The 27,642-nt window shown below is 43.6% G+C and overlaps 1 protein-coding gene across 1 annotated transcript in view; it reads left to right on the top strand.

The window, feature by feature from the left end:
• Nucleotides 1-25,940, top strand: part of LOC143817641 (uncharacterized) — a 38,115-nt gene extending 12,175 nt beyond the window's left edge. Inside the window, exons 2-4 of the mRNA XM_077299134.1 lie at nt 24,297-24,438; nt 24,544-24,694; nt 24,775-25,940. Coding sequence (XP_077155249.1) covers nt 24,297-24,438; nt 24,544-24,694; nt 24,775-25,438 — 957 coding nt within the window. The 3' untranslated portion in view covers nt 25,439-25,940. The remainder of the gene's footprint in view (nt 1-24,296; nt 24,439-24,543; nt 24,695-24,774) is intronic.
• Nucleotides 25,941-27,642: the final 1,702 nt, after the last annotated feature.

Raw genomic sequence — 27,642 nt, 5'->3', positions numbered from 1 at the left:
CTGCGGCACCCGACGCTGCGGCGCCGAACGCTAATGTGAACGTAGACTTATGCGGCTTTTGTGCGGATTTGCTGTGGATTTACTGTGGATTTTGTGTGGATTTCTTGCTTTTTTTACCCCTGCGGATTTCTATAATGGAATGGGTACAAAAACGCTGCAGATCCGCACAAAAGAAGTGACATGCTACTTCTGTTAATCCGCAGCATTTCCGCACATTCCGCAGCATTAGCACAGCATTTATTTTTTTTCATTGATTTACCATTGTACTGTAAATCACTTGTGGATCTGCATCGTTTCTGCGCTGTAAAAAACGCTGCGGATCCGCAGAAAATCCGATACGTGTGCACATAGCCTAAAATAGATTAATCTGATTGATAAATAGCTTGAGAAAAGCTCCAGAATTATGTTTTTTTGGCTGTGGCAACACCGCAATAAAATACAATAAGATGCGCTGAAAGCATTGTGTCTACCCCAGATTAGTATCAATAAAAAACATCAGCTTTTTTAACCCCTTAACCCCTGGAGCTTTTTCCCTTTTTCCGCTCCCCTTCTTTCCAGAGCCATAACTTTTTTATTTTTCCATCAATATGGCCATGTGAGGGCTTATTTTTTGTGGGACAAGTTGTAATTTTGAACGACACCATTGTTTTTACCATGTCATGTAACAGAAAACGGAAAAAAAATTCCAAGTGCAATGAAATTGCGAAAAAAGTGCAATCCTAAACTAGTTTTTTGTTTGTTTTTTTTGCTAGGTTCACTAAATGCTAAACTGACCTGCCATTATGATTCTCCAGGTCATTACAAGTTCATAAACACCAAACATGTCTAGTTTATTTTTTATCTGAGTGATAAAAAAATTCCAAAATTTGCTAAATTTATTTAAAAAAATTGCGCAATTTTCCGATACCGGTAGTATCTCCATTTTTTGTGATCTGCGGTCAATTTAGGGCTTATTTTTTGTGTGCCTTGCTGCTGTTTTTAATTATACCACTTTTGTGCAGATACGTTCTTTGGTCACCCGTTATTGCATTATAATGCAATGTCGCAGCGACCAAAAAGATGTAGTTTTGGCACTTTGATTTTTTTTCTCGCTACGCTGATAAGCGATCAGGTTAATCCTTTTTTTATTGATAGATCGGGCGATTCTGAACACGGCAATAACAAATATGTGTATGTTTGATTTTTTTGTGTGTTATTTTGACTTGGGAAGAAAGGGGGTAATTTGAACTTTTATATTTTTTTTATTTTTTTTATAACACATTTTTTTTTACATTTTGGCATAGATCACCTCTATGCAGCAGTCACTGGCTTGCTATGAGCGCCAACCACTGGGTGGCGCTTATAGCAATCTGCCATCAACAACCATAGGAGACCTCTGGTTGTGATGGCAATGTACCGATGACCTCCGATCAAGGGTCAGCGGTGCATGTACATCAGCGGTGCATGTACTTCCAGCCGCGCAGCTGGCAGAGATTGACAGCAGCATTTAACTAGTTAATGGGCACGGACGGATCGCGATTTCGATGGGGCCCATTGCGGGCACATGTCAGCTGTTGAAAACTGCTGACATGTCGTGGCTTTGAGGTAGGCTCACTGCCGGAGGGGTTAGTCACTTAATAATAATAAAAAAACTATACATTTTGGGTATCTGTATAATCGCACTGACCTGGAGGATAAAAAATGCAAAAAACAATTGTGGAATTGCATTTTTTTTGCAATTTTGATGCACTTCAAATTTTTTTCCCAGTGTATCACATGATAAAATAAATGGTGTAATTCAAAAGTACAATTCATCCTGCAAAAAGAAAACCCTCAAATGGCTATTTGGAATAAATAAAAAAAAAGTTATGGCTCTTGACAGGTGAAGATAAAACAAAAATTAAAATAATGGAAATTTGCTGTACGGGAAGGGTTTAATACAATTAATATATAACAATATTATCCCATTAAAAATATGTCTGGGATTAAGGTAAACTCTACTAGTACAGAGATTTGACGCCTTTACCCCAAAGCCTGTTTTCACCTTCCTGACCAGGCCAAATTTTACAATTCTGACCACTGTCAATTTATGAGGTCATAACTATAGAACGCTTCAACGGATCCTGGTGATTCTGAGACTGTTTTCTCGTGACATATTGTACTTTATGATAGTGGTAAAATTTATTTGATATAATCTGGGTTTATTTGTTAAAGAAATGGAAATAATTGGCAAAAATTTGGAAAAATTTTAATTTTTATGTCCTTAAATCAGAGAGTCATATCGCACAAAGTAGATAATAAATAACATTTCCCACATGTCTACTTTACATCAGCACAATTTTGGAAACATAACTTTTTTTTAGGAAGTTATAAGGGTTAATAGTTGACCGGCAATTTATCATTTTTACAACAAAATTTGCAAAACCATTTTTTTAGGGACCACCTCACATTTGAAGTGATTTTGAGTTGCCTATATGACTGAAAATACCCCAAAATTACATGATTCTAAACACTGCACCCCTCAAGGTACTCAACACCACATTCAAGAAGATTATTAACCCTTCACATGCTTCACAGGAATTTTTGAAATGTGGAAATAAAAAATAAACATTTACTTTTCTTTCACAAAAATTTTCCTTTAGACCTAATTTTTTTTTACTTTCACAAGGGTAACATGAGAAAATGGGCAAAACAGTTTGTTGTCCAATTTCTCCAGAGCATGCTGATACCCCATATGTGGGGGAAATCTACTGTGTGGGCGCATGGCAGGGCTCAGAAGGGAAGAAGCGCAATTTGACTTTTTCAATGTACAATATGCTGGAATAATTAGCGGTTGCCATGTTGCATTTAGAGAGCCCCTGATGTGCCTAAGCAGTGGAAATCCCCCACAAGTGACACCATTTTAGAAACTGGACCCCTTATGGAGCTTATCTGGATGTGTATTGAGCACCTTGAACCCACAGGTGCTTCACATAAGTTTATAACGTTAAGCCGTAAAAATAAAAAAAACACATTTTTCCCAGATAAGTCTTTTCAGCTCCATATTTTGCATTTTCATAAGGGTAACAGGTGAATTTGCTCCATACAGTTTGTTGTGCAATTTCTCCTGAGTACACCAATACCCCATATGTGGGGGAATACTGCTGTTTCGGCACACGTCAAAGCTTGGAAGGGAAAGAGGCCCTTTGACTTTTTGATTGTTAAATTACTGGAATAATTAGCGGATTCGTTAGGAGAGCCCCTGATGTGCCTAAACAGTGGAAACTCCCCTCAAGTGGCCCATTTTGGAAATTATAACACATTGGGAATTTATCTACAGATGTAGTGATGATTTTGACTCCGTGGGTGTTCTCCAGAAAAAGGCAGTAATGGATGATGCTGAGTGAAAATTGCAAAATGCCATGGCAGTCACCAGTACATTATGCCCAGCACATGCTTCTGGAGACACGCACCAGTAAATTAGGTGGGCTCTCATCACTAAAGAAATGCCAAACGTGGGCGCTAAATGTTGTTTAGGCACACTGGGGCTAATAAGAGAGGGGGGCATTTGGATTTGGAAGCACAGAATTTGCTGAATTTCTTTTGGGGAGCGCAAAGCCTTTTAGCTTTTTCAGAGCTCTGTGGTACCAGTAAGGTGGAAGCCCCCTATATTTCCAATAACAGATGCCGGACCTGAGTGAGGGCTTGCTTTTTTTGTGTATTTAGTTGAAGATTTTATTGGAAACATTTTACATAACGTTTGGGATCACATTTATCCGACGCTCTACGCTGAGCACTTACTTTGGGGTTTCCATCTAAATCTCTGAGTGACATGACACATCAAGCCCCCGAGGGATCCATTCACAATAATGAGGCGGCAGAGTTACTCTGGACTTCGTCTGGCCTCTGTTCAGCGGTATCCTTTTCTGAAGTGCACAAAACTTTGGCCGACGGCACTTTAATGCAATCCTAAAGAGACTGACACATCGGATCACAGGTCCTATGGTACCCCCAGTGCCTCCATCTGCCTCATTATAGGGAATCTTCCGCTGGGGGTTCTGTCTGAATCACATATTTCAGAGATTTACACAGAAACCCTGGTGTAAACACTCATCACAGAGCGCAGGATAAATGTGTGCCAAGGCTTACTGCTAATGTTTGGGAGGCAGAGTTAGTTTCATTTATCATTTACGCCATTCCTTGTGTGGTATAAGTGATTAGGCAACTTTATTCTTCAGGATGGTGGGATTACAGCGATACCAGATTTATATTGGGTATTTATGTTTGGCTGCTTTCACACTAGAATACGTTTTTATTGTGAAAACTAGTTTTTGCATCACCATATTTTGAGAGCTATCATTTTTTAAGATTTTGGCAGACAGTGCTATGTTATGGCTTGTTTTTTGTGGGACGAGCTGACATTTTTCTTGGTACCATTTTCGGGTACATGACATTTTTTGATCGCTTTTGTATTCTGATTTTTGGGAGACAGAATGAACAAAAATCAGCAATTCAGGAATTGCTTTTTGTTCTTTGTTTTTTTATACCGTTCCGCATGTGGTAAAATTGATAAGGCAGCTTTAATCTTTGGGTTAGTACGATTAAAGTGATACTACAGTTATTTTTTTATGTTTTGGCCCTTTTACACAATAAAAACTATTTTATAGAAAAAATAATTATTTTTGCATTGCTTTATTCTGAGAGCTATAACTTTTTATTTTTTCTGCTGATGGAGCTGTATGGCAGCTTGTTTTTTTGTGTGACAATATGACCTTTTCAGTGGTATCATTTTTATTTATATCCGTCTTTTTGATCACATTTTATTGCACTTTTTACTCGGTGGTATGATGATAAAGCATTGTTTTTTGCCTCTTTTTTTAATGGTGTTCACTGAAGGGGTTAACTAGTGGGATAGTTTTATAGAGTGGGTCATTACAGACATGGTGATACCGAATATGTGTACTTTCATTTTTTTTATTTATATAGATAAATGTATTTATTGGAAAAATATATATTTTTTCATTATTTAGGAATTTTTTACACATTCTAATATTTTTTTTTTCCTTTTTTACATTGTTCCAGTATGGGACATTGCTATATAATGTCAGATTGCTGATCTGACACTCTGCACAGCTGGCAAGCCACCTCCCTGCAGGACCTGGAAGAACCCCAAGGCCATCTTGGTGTAGGGAATCTCCATGGAGACCAAAAGGACATCGCGATTGCATCATGATGTTCTGATGTTTGCGTGCAGGAAGCCCCCTGCCTTACCCTCATCCAGCACCATGACAGCACAGCAGAGTCCTGCATACACAGAGGCCCCTGATCATGTGACCCTTGACTCTTCCCCTCATGTGATCTCATCACAGGACCTGTGTCAACAGAGCAGCCATATATGTGGTGTACGGCTCTGCAGGTGGAGGTATGTGGCTCACATTGCAGTGCGGGAAAAGTAAGTTCCCGGCTGTAACAGTGGGGCAGACTCTCAAAATCGGGACTGTGTCGCTGGATCTGAGACAGTTGGGAGATATGGAGGGAGAATAGTTATCCTGGGAGCATTATCAACTGAATGTTACATGGTATGTATATGGGATGGATTTATATATCTCTTTTAAGGAATCATACACATGCTGAAACAGATGAATGCTAATGGACATAGTAGTCATTGCAAATATCGCTTTTATAAAATGTTAAATCCAAAGCCTCATTTACATGCTTAATACACCCAGGTAATCACTCTTACCCATGTATTTTCCTGTGCGGCATAAGTCTCGCAGCCCCAAGGCGCATTTCACGTGGGCCTCCTCAAGGGGCTAGCGCTGAGATTTACAATATTACCTTTATTATAGATGGCAAACAGCAATTCTGTCAGAACACACAAAGTTTTCAGACTATGTCCAGTTTGTACATCGAAAAAATATTTTTTTCATACACTATGTTATTGGTTATCATTTGTTTCCTACTAACAATACATTCTGGATGCAAATTCTCTGCGTCTATGACTCTGCTGTGTTCACTAAGTCTCATGTATCAGAAATTCGAATAGTTTTATTATTGGACTGATTTCTCTTTTACAGCCCATGATGGATATTTTCTCCCTTGTGCTGACAGACACTGATTCCCAGGAAAATATTATTTTACTATCAGCTACTCAGTAATGTCTCTGAATGCCATCTATGCATACCCTCTCTTCCTGCTAACTGTTTTGTGTGCATTTTGCTCCATATCTGATACACAGCTAGTGTGATCTGCCCTTTCTCCTTGCCCCTCAGTTTCTACCTCTAAGGCCGGGGTCACACATTGCGAGTGCAATGCGAGAAACTCGCATCAATACCCAGCACTGCCACCGGCCCTCGGGACCGGAGCGTTCAGCTGCATAGAAATACATGCAGCCGCATGCTCCGGTCCTGAGTGCCGGCAGAAGTGCCGAGTATTGAAGCTCTTGGTTGTATATTTATAAGTAGCAGGACAGTCAGGTGTATGAAGAAGTTACTCAGTTTGTACAATGTTAAGACATTGAAAGTTCCTAAATTTTGCATTTCGGAAAAAAAAAATAATAATATGAAAACAAAAAAGTGCAAAGGTCTTTATACAGGTCCTTCTCAAAAAATTAGCATATAGTGTTAAATTTCATTATTTACCATAATGTAATGATTACAATTAAACTTTCATATATTATAGATTCATTATCCACCAACTGAAATTTGTCAGGTCTTTTATTGTTTTAATACTGATGATTTTGGCATACAACTCCTGATAACCCAAAAAACCTGTCTCAATAAATTAGCATATTTCACCCGACCAATCAAATAAAAGTGTTTTTTAATACCAAACAAAAAAACCATCAAATAATAATGTTCAGTTATGCACTCAATACTTGGTCGGGAATCCTTTGGCAGAAATGACTGCTTCAATGCGGCGTGGCATGGAGGCAATCAGCCTGTGACACTGCTGAGATGTTATGGAGGCCCAGGATGCTTCAATAGCGGCCTTAAGCTCATCCAGAGTGTTGGGTCTTGCGTCTCTCAACTTTCTCTTCACAATATCCCACAGATTCTCTATGGGGTTCAGGTCAGGAGAGTTGGCAGGCCAATTGAGCACAGTAATACCATGGTCAGTAAACCATTTACCAGTGGTTTTGGCACTGTGAGCAGGTGCCAGGTCGTGCTGGAAAATGAAATCTTCATCTCCATAAAGCATTTCAGCCGATGGAAGCATGAAGTGCTCCAAAATCTCCTGATAGCTAGCTGCATTGACCCTGCCCTTGATGAAACACAGTGGACCAACACCAGCAGCTGACATGGCACCCCACACCATCACTGACTGTGGGTACTTGACACTGGACTTCAGGCATTTTGGCATTTCCTTCTCCCCAGTCTTCCTCCAGACTCTGGCACCTTGATTTCCGAATGACATGCAAAATTTGCTTTCATCAGAAAAAAGTACTTGGGACCACTTAGCAGCAGTCCAGTGCTGCTTCTCTGTAGCCCAGGTCAGGCGCTTCTGCCGCTGTTTATGGTTCAAAAGTGGCTTTACCTGGGGAATGCGGCACCTGTAGCCCATTTCCTGCACACGCCTGTGCACGGTGGCTCTGGATGTTTCCACACCAGACTCAGTCCACTGCTTCCTCAGGTTCCCCAAGGTCTGGAATCGGTCCTTCTCCACAATCTTCCTCAGGGTCCGGTCACCTCTTCTCGTTGTACAGCGTTTTCTGCCACATTGTTTCCTTCCAACAGACTTACCATTGAGGTGCCTTGATACAGCACTCTGGGAACAGCCTATTTGTTGAGAAATTTCTTTCTGGGTCTTACCCTCTTGCTTGAGGGTGTCAATGATGGCCTTCTTGACATCTGTCAGGTCGCTAGTCTTACCCATGATGGGGGTTTTGAGTAATGAACCAGGCAGGGAGTTTTTAAAAGCCTCAGGTATCTTTTGCATGTGTTTAGAGTTAATTAGTTGATTCAGAAGACTAGGGTAATAGGTCATTTAGAGAACCTTTTCTTGATATGCTAATTTATTGAGACAGGTTTTTTGGGTTATCAGGAGTTGTATGCCAAAATCATCAGTATTAAAACAATAAAAGACCTGACAAATTTCAGTTGGTGGATAATGAATCTATAATATATGAAAGTTTAATTGTAATCATTACATTATGGTAAATAATGAAATTTAACACTATATGCTAATTTTTTGAGAAGGACCTGTATATGTAAAAAGGGTGTTCAATAGTGTTGAGCGATACCTTCCGATATCGGAAAGTATCGGTATCGGATTGGATCGGCAGATATTAAAAAAATATCGGATATCGCCGATACCGATACCCGATACCAATCCAAGTCAATGGGACCAAAATATCGGAATTAAAATAAACCCTTTCTTTCCTTGTAGGTTCATTCTACATGAAGGAAAACAACTAAGAATAATGTAGGATGTATTGGTGGAGGTGGCGGAGACATTAAAGGCATATAGGTTTAGCCCAATCAAATAGAATAGCAGGAATTGTATATATTTTATTTAATACGTTCGGAGTTACAAAGATATTGACTATGTTAAGATTTTTTTTATTTTGTCAGATATTGATGTTTCCCTACTTCCATGCCCTTCACCTTCTTTTTTACTTCTCCCACACTTTCTTCTTCATCATCCTCAGCAGCAGCATCTTTGACATCAACTTCTTCTTCACCTTATTCATCTTCTTCTTCATCTTCTACCTATTATTTTTTTTGTTACATTCTTCATATTCTTTTTATAAAACTATTATTCTTCTTCATATTCTACTTCTTCATCATATTCTTATTTGTGACAGGCATTCCTGTAGTTGTTATCTATAAAAGTTTGAAGATTACACCTTACGTTCTGCCTGTCACAAAAGAGTTACAACAGAATTTGTCCGCGTTCAGTTAGACCTGCAGCAGCAGGCTTTTTCCAGGGGCACCACGAGGAGGAATGGACTCACCCCCATACACTGCTTTGTCTTCTTCTGCTTATAATTTAGATAATATCTTTTGCTCTGATGTTTAGTCTTATGCTTAATGTTCTTCTGCTCTTTGTTCTGCAGCCTCTTGTTCTTCTGCTTCTCGGTCTTCCGGGTCATCATCTTTAGGGTCTTGAACTTGGAAATGTAGCAGAAGGTACAAGAAGGCTGAGAAAATGCCGATAACCAGCTGATGGAACTGGAACTCGGATGGCTACCAGAAGGTCCAAGAGCCAATGGAACTACCGAGGACCAGCTGACGTTACTGGAACCCGGTTACTAAGCAGGAGGTACCTGTGCCAGAAAGCACTACCAAGGACCACCTGACGTTGGTGGAACTCGCATACCCAGAAGGAGGCACCTAAGCCAAAGGCTCTGCATGAAACCAGCTGACGGTACTGGAACCAGGATGGGGAGCAGAAGGTACAAGAGCAAAAGACACTGCCGAGAACCAGCTGACGGTACTGGAACCCGGATAGGTAGCCGAAGGTCCAAGAGCCAATGGAACTACCGAGGACCAGCTGACGTTACTGGAACCCGGTTACTAAGCAGGAGGTACCCGTGCCTGAAAGCACTATCAAGGACCACCGGACGTTGGTGGAACCCGGATACCCAGAAGGAGGCACCTAAGCCAAAGGCTCTGCCCAGAACCAGCTGACGGTACTGGAACCAGGATGGGGAGCAGAAGGTACAAGAGCAAAAGACACTGCCGAGAACCAGCTGACGGTACTGGACCCCGGATGGGTAGTCGAAGGTACAAGAGCCAATGGAACTACCGAGGACCAGCTGACGTTACTGGAACCCGGTTACTAAGCAGGAGGTACCCATGCCAGAAAGCACTACCAAGGACCACCTGACGTTGGTGGAACTCGGACACCCAGAAGGAGGCACCTAAGCCAAAGGCTCTGCCCGGGACCAGCTGACGGTACTGGAACCAGGGGTACCTATTCAAGATTGTCTTCCTAGAGCCCCAACTAGCGGTGTTGGAGCCAAAGGTCAGCAGGGGGAGCAGAATGTAGGCCGAAGCCTGCACTGGAGGCAGCTTATTGTCTGTTGTGTCTGCGTGGCATTTGCAGGACACGTTGCCGGCTACACAGCAGGGGAACAGCTGACGTTACTGAACCCCACTGACACAGTGGCAAGTGTTTTTCTCTGTGCAGCCAGCACTTCCGAGCACCAACTGGCGGTGTTAGAGCCCAGGGAGTCAAGGAGGAGCAGAGGAGCAGAGTGTAGGCTGAAGCCTGCACTGGAGGCAGCTTATTGTCTGTTGTGTCTGCGTGGCGTTTGCAGGACATGTTGCTGGCTACACAGCAGGGGAACAGCTGGCGTTACTGAACCCCACTGACACAGTGGCGAGTGTTTTTCTCTGTGCAGCCAGCACTTCCGAGCACCAACTGGCGGTGTTAGAGCCCAGGGAGTCAAGGAGGAGCAGAGGAGCAGAGTGTAGGCTGAAGCCTGCACTGGAGGCAGCTTATTGTCTGTTGTGTCTGCGTGGCGTTTGCAGGACATGTTGCTGGCTACACAGCAGGGGAACAGCTGGCGTTACTGAACCCCACTGACACAGTGGCGAGTGTTTTTCTCTGTGCAGCCAACACTTCCGAGCACCAACTGGCGGTGTTAGAGCCCAGGGGCAACAGGAGGAGCAGAGTGTAGGCTGAGGCCTAATTGGAGCAAGTTGAAAGGTAACCTTTAACCCCCCCAGGTGTTTGTAGCTGAAAGAGCCAACTTGTGCAGCACTAATGCTGCAAAAGGAAAATGTGTCTCTTTTAATTATGCTCCTTGCAAACGCAGAACTAAACACTTATAAAATGTGTCCCCTGATACAGTGAAACCGTCCCGGAGGTGGGACTTTCCTTCGTAATGGGATGCAGCACAGCCGTTATTCCTACCCCCTTGGCGCCGTGCGCTGCCTCCTCAGCATTGTTTGAATCTGTCCTGGAGCCTGCGCTGTTATGTTCAACCTTGGCCATGCGCAGTTAGCGCTGCCCGTCTTCTGACATCATTTGGTGTCAGGCTGGCTGCGCCTGTGCGTCCGCGTTGCCAGAGATCCCACCTCGCAGTGTCATCTAATGTAATCACACTGCGGGCCTGGGATCCATGGGCAGGCACAGTGCATATCTTCGCCTCTCACTCATCTCCTTTCGGCTTCTTCAGACTGTGCGGTGTCACGGCTGTGGCATGCTAGTAGGGATCAGCTGATGGCACACAGTCTGAAGAAGGCGGAGGGAGATGAGTGAGAACCTGAAGTGAAGATATGCACTGCGCATGCCCATGGATCCCAGGCCCGCAGTGTGATTAAATCAGAAGAGACTGCGAGGCGGGATCTCGGGCAGCGCGGCCGCACAGGCCCAGTCCGCCTGACACCAAATGATGTCAGAAGATGGGCAGCGCAAACAGTGCAAGGCCAAGGTTGAACAAAACAGCGCAGGCTACGGGACAGATTCAAACAACGCTAAAGAGGCGGCACACGGTAGGGATGACGGCTGTGCTGCATCCCATTACGAAGGAAAGTCCGGGACGGTTTTACGGTATCAGGGGACACATTTTATAAGTGTTAAGTTCAGCGTGTGCAAGGAGCAAAACTAAAAGAGCTACCTTTTCCTTGTGCAGCATTATAGCTGCACAAGGTGGCTCTTTCAGTAACAAACGTCTGGGGGGGACAGGTTCCCTTACATTTCAGTTGTTGTGTCAGCGTGGCGGTCGCAGGACACATTGCCGGATACACAGCTGGGGATCAGCTGACGTTACTGAACCCCAATAACACGGCAGCAAGTGTTGACTGTGCAGACGGCACTTCTGAGCATCAACTGGCGGTGTTGGAGCCCAGGGATTACAGTTCAGGTGGTAGAAACATGAACGCAACAGGAGACCTGGATACTGTAGCCAACCAATTATTTAATCTGGAAGAGGAGTGGCAAATTCCTGCAAGATCCAGGCCTTGTTCATTTTCAGAAAAGTAAGCCGGTCAACACTATTGGAGAATAGTCGCATGCGATGATCTGTTAGTACACCACCTGCGGCACTAAAGACGCATTCCGATAATACACTAGCAGCAGGGCAAGCCAGCACCTTCAATACATACTGGCTTAGCTTTGGCCATGTATCCAGCTTAGAGACCCAAAATTTGAAGGGGGAAGAGCCGTCTGGGAGTACAGTAAGAGGGCAAGACATGTAGTCTGTCACCATCTGACGGAAACGTTGCCTCCTGCTGACTGGAGCCGTCTGTGATGGTGTAGACATGTGTGGCGGGCACACAAAACTGTGCCACAGTTGGGCCATACTGGTCTTGCCTTGTGCTGAGGCACTGCTTCTGCTCCCTCTTTGTGCAAAGCTTCCTCCACTGCCTCGACTCACTGAGCTGCTTTGTAAAGCACTAGCAGCACTGCTCTCAGTTGGACTGGAGAAGATGATGGAATTCACCAATGTGTCTTGGTACTCCTGCATTTTACGCTCCCGGTTCAACGGTGTTATGAGGCTTTGTAAGTTGTCCCGGTAGTGAGGATCTAGGAGGGTGTACACCCAAAAATCAGCCGTGTTGAGAATGTGGGCGATGCGGTGGTCGTTTCTCAGGCACTGCAGCATGTAATCAGCCACGTGCTGCAGACTGCCAACTGGCTAAGAAACACTGTCCCCTGCTTGAGGCGTCATCTCTGCCTGCTCTGCATCACCCCACCCTCGCTCTACACACTGACTACTGGAGAATTGTGTAACTCCCTCCTCTGGACCGATGTCTTCCTCCTCCATTGACTCCTCCTCATCCTCCTCACAAAGTGTCCCCTGCCTACGCCTTTGTGAGGAACCACATAGCACTTACTGTCCAGAAGCTGATGGAATTGGTGACTCCTCATCCTCCACCTCTTCCACAGCATCATCCCTTAGCGCTTGTAGTATTTGTTGAAGCAGGCAGATAAGAGGGACAGTCATGCTGACTAGTGCATTATCTGCACTCGCCATCCGTGTGGAATCATCAAAGGAATGCAAAACCTGGCAGACGTCCTTCCACTCAGTGGTTGTGAAGTCTGAACGGCGCGGAGTGCGATTTCTTTGCGCCTGATGCAGCTGGTACTCCATTACTGCTGGCTGCTGCTCACACAACCGCTCCAACATATGTAACGTGGAATTCCACCTGGTGGGTAGGTCACATGATGCAATGTTCCGGAAGGCGGAATCGGCGCTGCAGAGCTGCAATGTGCGATCTTGCCATGCTGGAACGCCGCAAGTGAGCACACTCTAGGCGATCCTTGTGCAGCAGTGCATCAAGATCCGGATAGTCCCTCAAAAAACTCTGCATGACCAAGTTGAGCACATGTGCCAGACATGGGATGTGAGTGAGGTTGCCTAGGGCCAGAGCTGCCACCAGATTTCGGCCATTGTCACACACTACCCTGCCAGGCTGGAGATTCGCTGGCACAAACCACACGTCGCTCTCCTGCTTGATGGCATTCCAGAGCTCCTGCGCTGTGTGGCTTCGATTCCCCAAAGAAATTAATTTCAAGACGGCCTGTTGACGTTTGGCCACAGCTGTGCTCATGTCGGTCGTAACAGGTAAATGTTCACGGGTCCATGTGGAGATGGACTGTGATGGCTCCTGCACCGATGATTCTGAGGAACTTGTGTATGAGGAGGAGTCAATGTGTACAGACTGGATTCCTGCAATCCTTGGAGTTGGCAGAACACGTCCTGCACCACTCGCACGATCTGCACCCGGCTCAACAACATTAACCCAATGGGCAGTGAGGGTAAGGTATCGCCCCTGTCCATGGTGACTGGTCCACGCATCGGTGGTGAGGTGGACCTTGCTACTGACGGCATTCAGTAGCGCATGTTTTATGTGTCCCTCCACATGCTTGTGCAGGGCAGGGACAGCTTGCCTGCTGAAATAAAAGCAGCTGGGCACATTGTATTGTGGGACTGCCAATGCCATAAAGTTACGGAATCTGTCAGTCTCCACCAGCCTGAATGACAGCATTTCAAGAGACAGTAGTTTTGCAATGCCAGCATTCAGAGCCTGTGCTCGGGGGTGGTTTGCCAAGAATGGCCGCCTTTTCTCCCATGCCTGTGCTACTGATGGCTGTAGACTGGGCTGGGAGTGTGAGGATGACTGGGAGCGTGGTGCTGCGGGTGGAATTACAGAGGGTCTCTGGACAACAGTGCCAGAGGTTCTTCCATGGCGATCCTGTGAGGAAGCCGAACCAGCTGTGTGTGAGCTGGAGGAAGAGGCAACAACACGAGCTGAAGAGGTGGTACGTGCCGTTGTTGGTTGGCCTAGGTTTTCAGTGTGTTTTTGTAACTCCACCGCGTGCTTGGTCCGCACATGTTTCCACATATTTGTGGTATTGAGGTTGCTGACATTTTTCCCTCTTTTGACTTTCTGATGATACACCTTGCATTTGACAAAGCTAATGTCATCTGCAACTGTGTCAAAAAAGGACCAGGCCCTGCAAGTCTTGGGAGTGCCCGTTTTGGCTTTTAGAAGAGGTGTGCTCCTAACGGGTGCCGGAGAGGAGGCTACAGGAACCGCAGTCTTTCCCCTCCCTCTCCCTCTTTGGCCCGTTCAGGGAATCTCTTCCTAAGAGCTGCTCCCAAAACCTTCCTGTACCTCACGCCACGATGGGTCAAGGACCTTTATCATCTACACTACTCTCTGCCACCAACTGCTTCTCCTGGGTAGTCTCAGCAGCACAGCATGCACCAGAAAGTGGCACCTGAGTCTAATCATCAGATGCGTACTGCGGTGTGGTGACCGGAGGCACTGGCCCACCTGTCTCTTCAGAGTCAGAGAGACAAAGCTGTTGGGCATCACTGCACACTGCCTCTTCTTCCATTTCTCTAATGCTGCTTGGCTGGCCCCCTGTTTCCAAGCCAAGAGATTCAGAGAACAGAAGTAGAGATGGCTCCTGTCCTGGGCTCTCTGACTGCCTGGGAAATTTGGCAGGTGGTGAAGAGACAGATGGGTGCTCTCTAGTGCTCTGTGCTTGAGAGGATGTGGCCCTAATTGAAGTCGATGCATTAGCTGCTATCCATCTGACAATGGCTTCAATTTGTTCTTCACGGAGCAGCGGTGTACGGCGATCTCCTACAAAGTTGCACATGAAGGACTGTTCCCTGCTGAAACTGGGTGATGATGAGTCACCGGTGCCCGCGGCAGGCCCAGAATCCCCATGTCCTCTCCCTGCTCTGCGCCCACGCCCACGTGACTTACTCCCTGACTTCTTCATCTTGGTTGACTGATAAAGATAAGCAGAAAAGTACTAAGGGCTTAGTGTGCTTATTCCTGAACAGCTCCTAACAGGTATAAGAAACACAAATTTTCTAAAGTGTGGACTAGACTTTAATATGAGCTAATGTGGCCTACACAACTGTAAAGTGATGTGTTTGGTGAACTTTATTAATTTTATTTTTTTGGCAGAACTGACTACAGAGTGAGCTGCACTCACACACAGACCGTGCAGACAGCCGTAAACGGCGCTGCAAGGCCAAAAAAAGCTGCTCTATGTAATCCTATGTAGTGTTTTTCCACAATTTAGCTGGATACGGATGGAAAGCCACTAATAGGAAATATTTGAAAAAATGTGCAGTAGGCTGCACTAATTGCAAAACAGGACAATGGATTGAACGGTATGAGGCAGTCACGCACCCTGAGCTGACTGCAACCAGCTGTGGCTGCGGACAGACTACAGAGCGATGTGCACTCACACACACAGAGACCTTGCAGACAGCTGTGAACAGCACTGCAAGGCAAAAAGCAAGGATCTCACACAGCGGTTGCTAAATTAGCCTTGGTAAAGCACAATGAAGCAAATCGCTATCTCTAAACTGGCCCTCAGTCAGAATACAGCGTCCTGTCCCTAACTGAATTCACAGCAGAGTGAGCCCTAAATGGTGGCAGCGACTTTTATAGAGCATCATGACATCATTTCAGCAGCCAATCACAGCCATGCCAGTACTTCCATGCCCACCATACAGAACAGGATGTGCCCACACTTCTAATCATTCCTCATTGGCTGAATTCGGGCACTTTGAATTATGGGAACTTCCGGTATCCGATATACGGAAAATATCGGAACTCGGTATTGGAATTCCGATACCGCAAATATCGGCCGATACCCGACACTTGCGGTATCGGAATGCTCAACACTAGTGTTCAGCAAAAAAAATCTGTTTATCCCATATTCTTCTACTTTTTTTTAAAAAAAAGCAAAACATAGCTTTAATCTCTTTCCAAAGATAGCTCTCTGCCACTGCCCCTATCTTCATTGAGAGGATGCAGCAGTGACAAGAATGAAAGTGACTGATGTAGCCAATTTCTGGCCCCAGTGGTGATGAAAGGTAGTAAAACTTCATACAGTATGTAAAAATAAGTAGTCATAAAATGCTTCAACTGTTTGTTGCACTTGAAACTCTCCATGAAATCAGTGCATACATTGTTTTTGATCAGAGGAACAATTTGAGCACAATAATTAAATAAAAATTAAGCTTGTTTATAGAAGTTCATGGATTTTAATGATGGGAATTACAGCAGATGTGGTGATTCTGTTCAAAGACATTTCTATCTGTCAGTTTTTATTTTCAGGCTGTGGTTTTCTGGTCATTACTCTCGCTCAGCATAAAGTTGCTTTCATGAATAAAGCTAATAAAGGGGTATTTTACATCACAAAAAGATTAATGCAAAAGGCTGTTCCCATTGAGATCTAAAAGCTAAAATGACGTAGGTGTTGTTTCATTACCGTAAATATGAGTTCTAGACTAATCCTTCAAGTCTTCTCCAAGCAGCTCAGGACAGTTTTGCACATTCAACATTGATGGCCCAATGTACAGTACTGATGTTGTGTCCAGTCATGGGTCTGCCGAACCAAAGTCATCAATCTCATAGGTGAATAAGAGGCTGTAACCAGTCCTGACATTTTGGTCCATAACGATGAGAAACCAGCCTAAAATTCTTGGAGAAGACCTATTTGTTAAATAATATGATGGTAATTATTACCAATGTCAAGGTAGATTTATAGCTTGCAATCTTGGAATGGCATGGAGTTTGTACATTCTCATTTTATTAGCTTCATTTTGTTTAAATAGCTGTTCTCCAGATAATAGATGTAGTGTGGGACTGGGATATCAAGGGCCAGTGAAGAATATTGACACTTGAAGCTCATGCTTTAGTTGCATGCAAATGTTATTGGCCTGCGATAACGAATACTAAGTAGTGTGCTGTTGATCTTTTATATAATTTCGTCTTATGCTCCCATAAAATAATAAAATGGATAGTTTGTAAGGGAGATCCTTTATGCTTTTGGGTCTGCACTTAGTGTATCAAGTGTGCTGTGCAATCCACTGTTCATGTGGGAGCCCCCCGGGGGATTCACCTGTTCTCCTGGGGGCCAGTCTAAGCCTGATAGGTGACTAGTTGCATAGTAAGACTGGGAAAAACATACAATATTTTAAGATACCCATCAATTAGCTCCCTGTGAATTAGTTTTAAAATGTGTTCATGTTAGTGATAGTTTGTCGTCTTATGCAGCATATGCATGCATTATATCCAGTAAACAGGTGCTGAACTAGATTGTTACTTTAGCTAGCTAAGTGCACCATACACTTCCATCATTTTCTTTCTCTGTCAGAAACTTGGGAAGGAAGAATAAGTACAATTTCACTTTTACAAAAGTCTTAAATGTTTTTATATATATTTTTTGCACACATTTCCATTCTCAAATTTAGAAAAGAAAAAGGTTGTCTCTGGTGCTACTGAAAAATCAGAAAAGCAGGCTAAACATTTAAAAGTGCTAAAATATCCAACACAGATTTGAAGAGTTTGAAAGGACTTGAACATTTCACCATTTTCCATCTTGTTCAAGGACACAGTTGACACTGCAGCCTTTTTTTTCCACTAGGTATAATAAAACAAAGCGCTGTTCATTTGAAACTTAGACTTAAATAATCCTCGCAGGCAAGATGATCTCATATTCTTGCATTTTCCAAGGTGACAAAGCTTTGTATAAATATACTGTTATTAACTGCTTATTTTTAGATGTGACATTGAGATGATACATTGAATATCGACTTCTTTTTAATAAATTTCAAAAGAACCAATTTAACACAATGCTTGGCAAGAAAATGCTGCAAGTGTATAATATATGGGCACTTGTGATTAATGCCATAACATTAACTCTTGTGCCTTAAAAACATTTGTATTTCCAGGCTTCATTCTGGGCATAAGGCTGAACTGCAAGTGCAATTCTTAGCTTACTTTGAATTTCCTGATTTCTGCAGTATTTCTTTATGTGAAGTAAAATCTTTGGGAGGTCAACATCCCATATTCCATCTAAGAATAAATCAGTGTGACAACACAATAGTTTTATGTAGGGGCCCAGTTACAGATTTTGCTTTGAGGGCCAGTTGGATTCTGCCTTGAAACTACCCGAGAAAGCACAAAAAAGCCTAAAAGAATGAACTTATCCCCAGCAATGTCAAAATGGCTTGCTGTGCATATGTTCCATTTTTTTTACACTTCTTTTAATTAATTCAGGCTTCAAAGGCTGTGAAGTGGCTAAAAGAAGTGACATATCTATTCTGGTGGCTTACTCTTGGAAGCCATCACTATTATATATAAAGTATAAAAAAGGATGCTGGTAAACCGCAGCAAAAGACATTCAAAAGACCACCAACGTTTTCCTGAAGCATCTTCCTATAGAAAAATGATGCAGGTATACTGTGTGCATATACCCTTAGGAGAAAAGACTTGTATGAAACTATTTGCAAGTTTTTATAGTCAAATAGCTATATTTTTTGTAAAAGTACAGTACAGACCAAAAGTTTGGACACACCTTCTCGTTAAAAGATTTTTCTGTATTTTCATGACTATGAAAATTCTACATTCACATTGAAGGCATCAAAAATATGAATTAACACATGTGGAATTATATACTTAACAAAAAAGTGTGAAACAACTGAAAATATGTTTTATATTCTAGGTTCTTCAAAGTAGCCACCTTTTGCTTTGATGACTGCTTTGCACACTCTTGGCATTCTCTTGAGGAGCTTCAAGAGGTAGTCACCAGGTATGGTGTTCCCACAATCTTGAAGGAGTTCCCAGAGATGCCTAGCACTTGTTGGCCCTTTTGCCTTCACTCTGCGGTCCAGCTCACCCCAAACCATCTCGATTGGGTTCAGGTCTGGTGACTGTGGAGGCCAGGTCATCTGGCGTAGCACCCCATCACTCTCCATCTTGGTCAAATAGCCCTAACACAGCCTGAAGGTGTGTTTGGGGTCATTTTCCTGTTGAAAAATAAATGATGGTCCAACTAAACACAAACTGGATGGAATAGCATGCCGCTGCAAGATGCTGTGGTAGCCATGCTGGTTCAGTATGCCTTCAATTTTGAATAAATCTCCAACAGTGTCACCAGAAAAGCACCCCCACACCATCACACTTCCTCCTCCATGCTTCACGGTGGGAACCAGGCATGTGGAGTCCATCCATTCACCTTTTCTGCGTCGCTCAAAGACACGGTGGTTGGAAACTAAGATCTCAAATTTGGACTCATCAGACAAAAGCACAGATTTCCACTGGTCTAATGTCCATTCCTTGTGTTCTTTAGCCCTAATAAGTCTCTTCTGCTTATTGCCTGTCCTTAGCAGTGGTTTCCTAGCAGCTATTTTACCATGAAGGCCTGCTGCACAAAGTCTCCTCTTAATAGTTGTTGTATAGATGTGTCTGCTGCTAGAACTCTGTGTGGCATTGACCTGGTCTCTAATCTGAGCTGCTGTTAACCTGCAATTTCTGAGGCTGGTAACTCGGATAAACTTATCCTCAGAAGCAGACGTGACTCTTGGTCTTCCTTTCATGGGGCGATCCTCATGTGAGCCAGTTTCTTTGTAGCGCTTGATGGTTTGTGCAACTGCACTTGGGGACATTTTCAATGTTTTCTCAATTTTTCGGACTGACTGACATTCATTTCTTAAAGTAATGATGGCCACTCGTTTTTCTTTGCTTAGCTGCTTTTTTCTTGTCATAAAGCAAATTCTAACAGTCTATTTAGGCAAGAAACCCCACTTTTTAAACCTGACAGGGCACACCTGTGAAGTGAAAACCATTCCCGGTGACTACCTCTTGAAGCTCATCAAGAGAATGCCAAGAGTGTGCAAATCAGTCATCAAAGCAAAAGGTGGCTACTTTGAAGAACCTTGAAAATAAGACATAATTTCAGTTGTTCACACTTTTTTGTTAAGTATATAATTCCACATGTGTTAATTCATAGTTTTGATGCCTTCAGTGTGAATGTACAATTTTCATAGTTGTGAAAATACAGAAAAATCTTTAAATGAGAAGGTTTGTCCAAACTTTTGGTCTGTACTGTACATATAATTGATCAAATTCTCATGATTCATAACTAAAGAACCTGAAGTAGTGATGACAAGTCAATAACACTGTGCATAATATAGGGCGATTTGATAATGATGATGACATGTAGTCAAAAAAAGATCAGTAGTAAAGAGTCAGTAACTGAAAATCAAAGCAAAATCACAGCACAGTTTTAATTTTTTGAGAGCCAAATTTCAAATTTGCTTACATAGTGTGACATAAAATGGCAATATCGAAGCAAGAAGATTTTTTCATGTTGAATTTTCAAATAATGGGGATTTTTGTGATAGTTCAGTGAACATTTTAGAATAAATTTGGTAACTCTACTCCATGTAGAAACTGAAATTTGAATAGAATGAAGAAAATAAAAAACACTGGTTGTTTATGTTTTGGGGAAAATCTGGTCCATGCAAAAACTTTCTAAGGGAAAGTGAGCAGGCTTCGAACTAGATAGGATCGTAGTCCTAGAAAGTTGACCATATTGACTAATATGAAATTACAGGTCTCACAAACCACAATATAGCATATCTTATAAAAATACAAAAATGTAAAACCTGAAAACAAACTGAAAATGCTGTTACAATGATTTGCGGAAGAGTACAAATTCACTGACAGGCTGGTTCTAAGCAAGGAGGCTACATTTCATGTATGTGGTAAGGTCAATCATCACAATGTTAGAATTTGGTGCCCTTATCAAGCACATGAGGCACTCGCCCAAAATTAAATGTATTCAGTGCACTGATCTGGCACAGTCCAATGTCGCTTCTTTTTTGCAGAGGACACTTTCACTGGTCACTGTTTATGAAATGTGTTAAAGGAATGTTTTTGCCACAAATAGAGGTAGATCTGACAAAGGTAATCTATCAGCAGGATGATGCACCTCCACATTTCTATTTGCATGTTTGACACTGGTCACTCCTTATGAAATGTGTTAAAGGAATGTTTTTTTGCCACAAATAGAGGTACATCTGACAAAGGTAATCTACCAGCAGGATTGTTCGCCTCCACATTTCTATTTACATGTTTGAATGAAACTCTAGCGGAACATTGGATCGACCGTGCCAGAAACAACGTTTCCCAAATATTGCTCTAACCTACATGATCACTAGATCTAACACCATGTGACTTCTTCCTGTAGGGCTACCTCAAGGACTCAGAGAAACTTTCCCTTCAGCTACAGTATCTGAACAATATAAGAAAACACATCACTAAAACAGTGAAGTCTATATCTGAGGATATGTTGGAAAGTATCTGAACAGCACTGGACTATCACCTAGAGACCTGCTATGTCACCAATGGAAATGGCTTATAACAATTGTAATGTATAGATACAGTAGATAGTTGTCGTCTTGGTTATGAATACCAATGCTATAATATTACCCCATTGTTTTTGACTCACCTTGTACTTCTTAAGACAAAAGAGACTCAACTTCATTGATGAAAGATTCCACTCCAGTGCATATTTCGCAGCATGCTTCCTCAGGGTGTGAGTCAACAATAAGGCCATGTTCACACAGTGCGTTTTTTACCGCGGAACCGCGGCGGTTTTGCCGCTGCGGTTCCGCAGCTGTTTTCCATGCAGGGTACAGTACACTGTACCCTATGGAAAACAGGACACACTGTGCACATGGTCCGGAAATTTAAAAAAAAAAGCCGTGCGGAATAGCTCCCGGAAAAAAGAAGGAGCATGTCAATTCTTCGTCCTGAACCGCAGCGGTTCTGCACCCATAGACCTCCATTGTGAGGTCAAAATCGCAGTAAAACACGCAGATCAAAAATATATCTGCGTGTTTTACTGCGGTTTGATGTGCAGAACCGCTGCTGCAGGAAGTGCGGGGGAGCGGGCGGAAGTGCGTGGGCGGAAGTCCGTGGGCGGCGTGTGTGGTCCCGACTGTGTCACGAAGAGACTGTCATCATGGAGTTATACCGTCGCATGGGGATCGATGTCGGGCGTCTGATTGATTTGGTAAGTCTGTGTGTCCGTCCCCATGCGACGATATGCCTCTATTGTGCTAAGTCGCCGTATCGGACTACTACTCCCATCCGGTATTTAGGATGGGAGAGTTGTCCCTGTGTCCGGCGACTTAGCACAATACTAAAGTTCACACCAAACACAAACACACAATACACATACATGACACACAGTACAGTACATACAACACATAACACAGAGTATATACTCACCAACAGCACACTTGTAGGCGAAGCCCTCGATCCTCAATGAAAAAATCCCAAAATAATAAAGCAAATCCATACTCCCTGTCCGCAGAATCCATAACCGAGTGTCCCACGCCGATCGGCTGCTCTCCGGCGATACACTGCCAGGAGCGAAGCTCCTAGCAGTGTATCGCGTACTGTCCCGGAGCTCAATGGCGCCGGCGTCTCGGTTAACGGCAGTACAGCTGCGTTGAACTTTCCCACGCAGCACTGCCGTTAAGCGAGAGAGCCGGGGTCAATGACCGCCGGTAAACTCGCTCGCGCATGCGCAGTGACACACCGACAGGAACTATGGCTCCTGTCAGTGTGTTGCTGCAGCCGTGGAGAGCAGACATATCTCTGGATGTGTCTGTTCTCCATGGAAGATCTTCGTGGGACCCTCGATGGATTTCTGCGGACAGGGCCAGGGAGTATGAATTTGTTTTTTTATTTTGCGTCTTTTTCAGGTCGAGGGTCTTCAGGACAGATTGAGCGTACAATAAAATATGGTCAAAAAGTGTGTGTCTTTATTTCATTAAAATATTTTTTTTCTAGTGTTTGTGGTTTTTTTTTTAACCCTTTCATTGGATTAATAATGGATAGGCGTCTTATTGACGCCTCTCCATTATTAACCGGGCTTAATGCCACCTTACAATAGCAAGGTGGCATTAACCCCTCATTACCCCATATCCCACCGCTACACGGGAGTGGGAAGAGAGTGGCCAAGTGCCAGAATAGGCGCATCTTCCAGATGTGCCTTTTCTGGGGTGGCTGGGGGCAGATGTTTGTAGCCAGGGGGGGCCAATAACCATGGACCCTCTTCTGGCTATTAATATCTGCCCTCAGTCACTGGCTTTACCATTCTGGCGGAGAAAATTGCGCGGGAGCCCACGCCAATTTTTTCCGCCATTTAACCCTTTAATAGGATTAATAATGGATAGGCGTCTTATTAACGCCTCTCCATTATTAACCGGGATTAATGCCACCTTACAATAGGAAAAATACGTGCAAATGAAAGACGTGGCACTTAAATACGGGATACGTGGCACTTAAATACGTGGCACGTGGCACTTGTACGTGATACGTGGCACTTAAATACGTGATACGTGGCACTTAAATACGTGATACGTGTCACTTATACGTGATACGTGGCACATGGCACTTATACGTGGTACTTAAATACGTGGCACTTAAATACGTGGCACGTGGCACTTAAATACGTGGTACTTAAATACGTGGCACGTGGCACTTAAATACGTGGCACGTGGCACTTATACGTGGCACTTAAATACGTGGCACGTGGCACTTAAATACGTGGCACTTAAATACGTGGCACGTGGCACTTAAATACGTGGCACGTGGCACTTAAATACGTGGCACGTGGCACTTAAATACGTGGCACGTGGCACTTATACGTGGCACTTAAATACGTGGTACTTAAATACGTGGTACTTAAATACGTGGCACGTGGCACTTAAATACGTGGCACGTGGCACTTATACGTGGCACTTAAATACGTGGCACGTGGCACTTATACGTGGCACTTAAATACGTGGCACGTGGCACTTATACGTGGCACTTAAATACTTAAATACGTGTGTCCGTCCCCATGCGACGATATGCCTCTATTGTGCTAAGTCGCCGTATCGGACTACTACTCCCATCCGGTATTTAGGATGGGAGAGTTGTCCCTGTGTCCGGCGACTTAGCACAATACTAAAGTTCACACCAAACACAAACAATTCCAGCAATTGTTTAACATTACTTGGTCGCGCTATAGATTATGAGATGACACTATTGTATTTATTGTAGGTTCGGGATTATCCGGCCTTGTGGGACCCAGCTGATGAATCCTACAAGGATAAATATTTCCGGGAACTAGCCTGGACTAAAATAGTACGAGACCTTATCCCAGATTGGGACAAGTATCCAGGGAGTACACAGCAGCAAATTGGTAATTTTATTTAAATTTATTTAGTAAACCTTGAGTATATTAAAAATCTAATTTGTTTAGATCTCACAAAAAATGTTGTTGTATTTTGTAACCTTTTTTTGGTAGATAACGATGTGAGGAAACGTTGGCGCTCAGTCAGAGACCGTTTCACGAAGTTCCTGAACGAATGTTCTAAGAGTGGCTCTTCGCCAATCAAAAGTAAATTTCCCTTTAGCGAAGAGCTGCAGTTTCTTGTGTCCAGTAGGACATTGAGAAAGTAAGTTAAAATCCACTCCACATGATTATTTAAATATAATATGTTGTGCGAAAAATTGATGTTTTTTTTTTCTCCAACAGGACGGAAGGAAACATGTCGGTGGGTGATTTGGAGGACAGCGACAAAGAGGATGGAGCAGGCAGTTCCTCTGGAGTGGGAGGGACCATCTCTACCTCCACTCCCACAGCTTCTGCTGAATCAGCATCCACTTCAGCAGCTGCTGCATCAACATCTAGTTCAGCAGCTGCTGAAGCATCTGATTCCGCAGAAGCTGTGAGAGTGGAGAAGAGATCTGTCTATCCGGTGGCAGCAGAGAAAAAAAAAAAAAAAACAAAGAAAAACCAAGATGACCAAACTGTCCAAATAGCTTGCGACACGTTAGATCTATTAAAAAAATCAAGTTCTGATGACCACTGCGACTCCTTCGCAATAACTGTGGCAAGAAAAACACGCTCCCTGCCACCGGATAGACAATCTCTTTTCATGTCCATGGTCCAGATGTCCCTCACTGCTCTGGAGGACCCTGCTCCGATATCTCCATACAATGAAGTTCTGATGGGGGTGTTGGGACTTTTCAGGCCCCGACACCGAACACCGGAAACACCAGCTTCCAGACCCCAGTATTTGGCCCACAGCCAAGTTACTTCTGGAGATAGAGGAAGTTCGCAGCATATGGGGGGAGCACCATATCAATCAGAGGGATCAAATTTCCTCTATTCTCCAGAATATACTTTTCTGAATTGAACGTGGGCAAAAGTTTTCAGTGGCACCGAGTTTTTTTTTGTTTGTTTTTTAGCTCCAGTTGCCGGTTGCCTTTGAAAGGGGCTTTTTTTTGTTTTTTTCAAATTGAAAAATCTTTTGTAAATATTGCAAAGAATTTGTGTTCTTTTAAATATATTATATTTCACACATAATATTCTCGTCTTTATTACAATGCGGTCAAGGCCGCTATCCTGGGTTTATGGGCTATCAATTAGTGGTTTATGTGTTGATGTGTTAACAATTGTATACGTCATACTGCTATTATTTTCATAAAACACCAAAATTTTTTTAGCCAAAAAAAACAAAAAAAAAACAAATTACACCCAAATAGATTTTTTATTGATATTACAACCAATTATTTAAAACTTTTTTTGGTAACATGAAACAAAAAAATTTTTTTTCAAACTTTTGTGTTGGTTGCTGGCGTTTCTCATTCTTCGGGATGTTGGCAAAACTGTTATCAGCGATGTCGGCAACATTTCTGGGGGGGTCAGTGTAGATGCATCCTTCTCTGCTGGTCAGGCTGCTCAACACCAGCACAGGAGTATTGCCAGTGCACGGCACCTTCTGGACTCATGAAGTAGTCAGTGAAGGATTCTCTCACACGCACACCCGAGTTGGACGGCCTGCCCAGACCCCCGTTGACCACTGGATTAAATACTGCCTGCTGGTACTCCACATCTACGTCAGTGTTGTACTCACGAGCATAGTTGTGGAGTACACAGCAAGCCTTTATCACAGCATCAACGGTGTCTGTGTCCAACTGAATGGCAGTGTGAAAGATCCTCCACTGACTAGTCATGATCCCAAAGGTGCATTCCACATATCTGCGTGCACGACTCAGCCGATAATTAAAAATCCTCCGTCGGGCATCCAGTCCCCTTCGTGGGTATGGGCGCAGCAGGGTTGTCGTTAAGGGAAACGCCTCATCCGATACCATCACAAAGGGCACTGGATGTGTGGAACCCGGCAGAGGTCTTGGGGCTGGGAGCGTGCCGCCATCTCGAAGAATTTGCATCCCAATCTGTGACGTTCGCAACACCCGAGAATCCCCAGTACTACCATAGGCACCAACATCAATGGCAACAAATTTGTAATGGGCATCAGCCACCGCCATCAGGACCACTGAAAAATACTTCTTATAATTAAAGAAGCGTGATCCTGATCGTGGTGGCTGCTGAACCCGAACATGTTTACCATCGACTGCACCTATGCAGTTTGGGAAATTGGCCACAGACTGAAAGCCTGCTGCAACCTGCAGCCAAGTCTCCTCGGTTGGGGAAGGCATCACTATAGGTTGCAACTTCTGCCAGATCACGGTACATGTGCACCTCACAATGTTAGAGATGGTAGATTTACCAACTCTAAATTGGAGGTGCAGTGATGTATAGCTCTCTCCTGTGGCCAAAAATCTGCAAAGAAACAAAAAAGAAAATTAGAAATGTCACACAAAAAGGTAATTACAACATGTCACAAGTAAAGCCGCTATAATATGCGTCCAGCACCATTCAATAATGATGGCATTAACACCCAGCACAACACAAAGGGTGTAAAAAATTTAAATAGAAAGCCTGATGGGACTTGTGCACACACGCATGCGAGATATGACCGAGTGTTGCATGGTAATCCCCGGACCTGCTGCATGCACTCCGTTGTGGAGCGTGCGGCTCCATGTATTGGTATGTGGGTGCACACTCCGCTCCAGAGTGCAGGCGGCAGGGCCGGGGATTACCATGCAACACTCGGCCGTATCTCACGTGTGTGTGTGTATGTGTGCACCCTGTCCAACAGGAGGACTGGGTGGGTTTAATCACACATACTGGACACAGAGACGTGTAGAATAGAGACCTAACTACATTCCCCCCTGAAAAATTGTTACTTACCGCAAGGTGATGAGCAGCCTTTCCTCAGCAGAGATGGACTTCCTCATCACCGTGTCTTGCCGTTTTAAATGGGGTGCCAGGATGGTAAGAAGTCTGTCGAAGGCCGTAATTGGTAGCCGACAAAAAGAGATAAATTTTTCAGGATATCTGAAAAATTAAAAAGAAACACAAAAAAGGGTTACTTCACAAGTATTGCTAGCAAAAAAATGTAAATTAGTCATTCAATATATTTCTACTTACCTCCTCAAATCATTGTACAGCACATGAAAGTGCCCCTTCTCCGTTCGGTCTGCTACAAGCGGG

The sequence above is a fragment of the Ranitomeya variabilis genome, chromosome 3 (assembly GCF_051348905.1).
Source record: "Ranitomeya variabilis isolate aRanVar5 chromosome 3, aRanVar5.hap1, whole genome shotgun sequence".
Classification (NCBI taxonomy): domain Eukaryota; kingdom Metazoa; phylum Chordata; class Amphibia; order Anura; family Dendrobatidae; genus Ranitomeya; species Ranitomeya variabilis.
The sequence above is the reverse complement of the archived record's forward strand: the minus strand, read 5'-3'. Positions and strand labels throughout refer to the sequence as shown.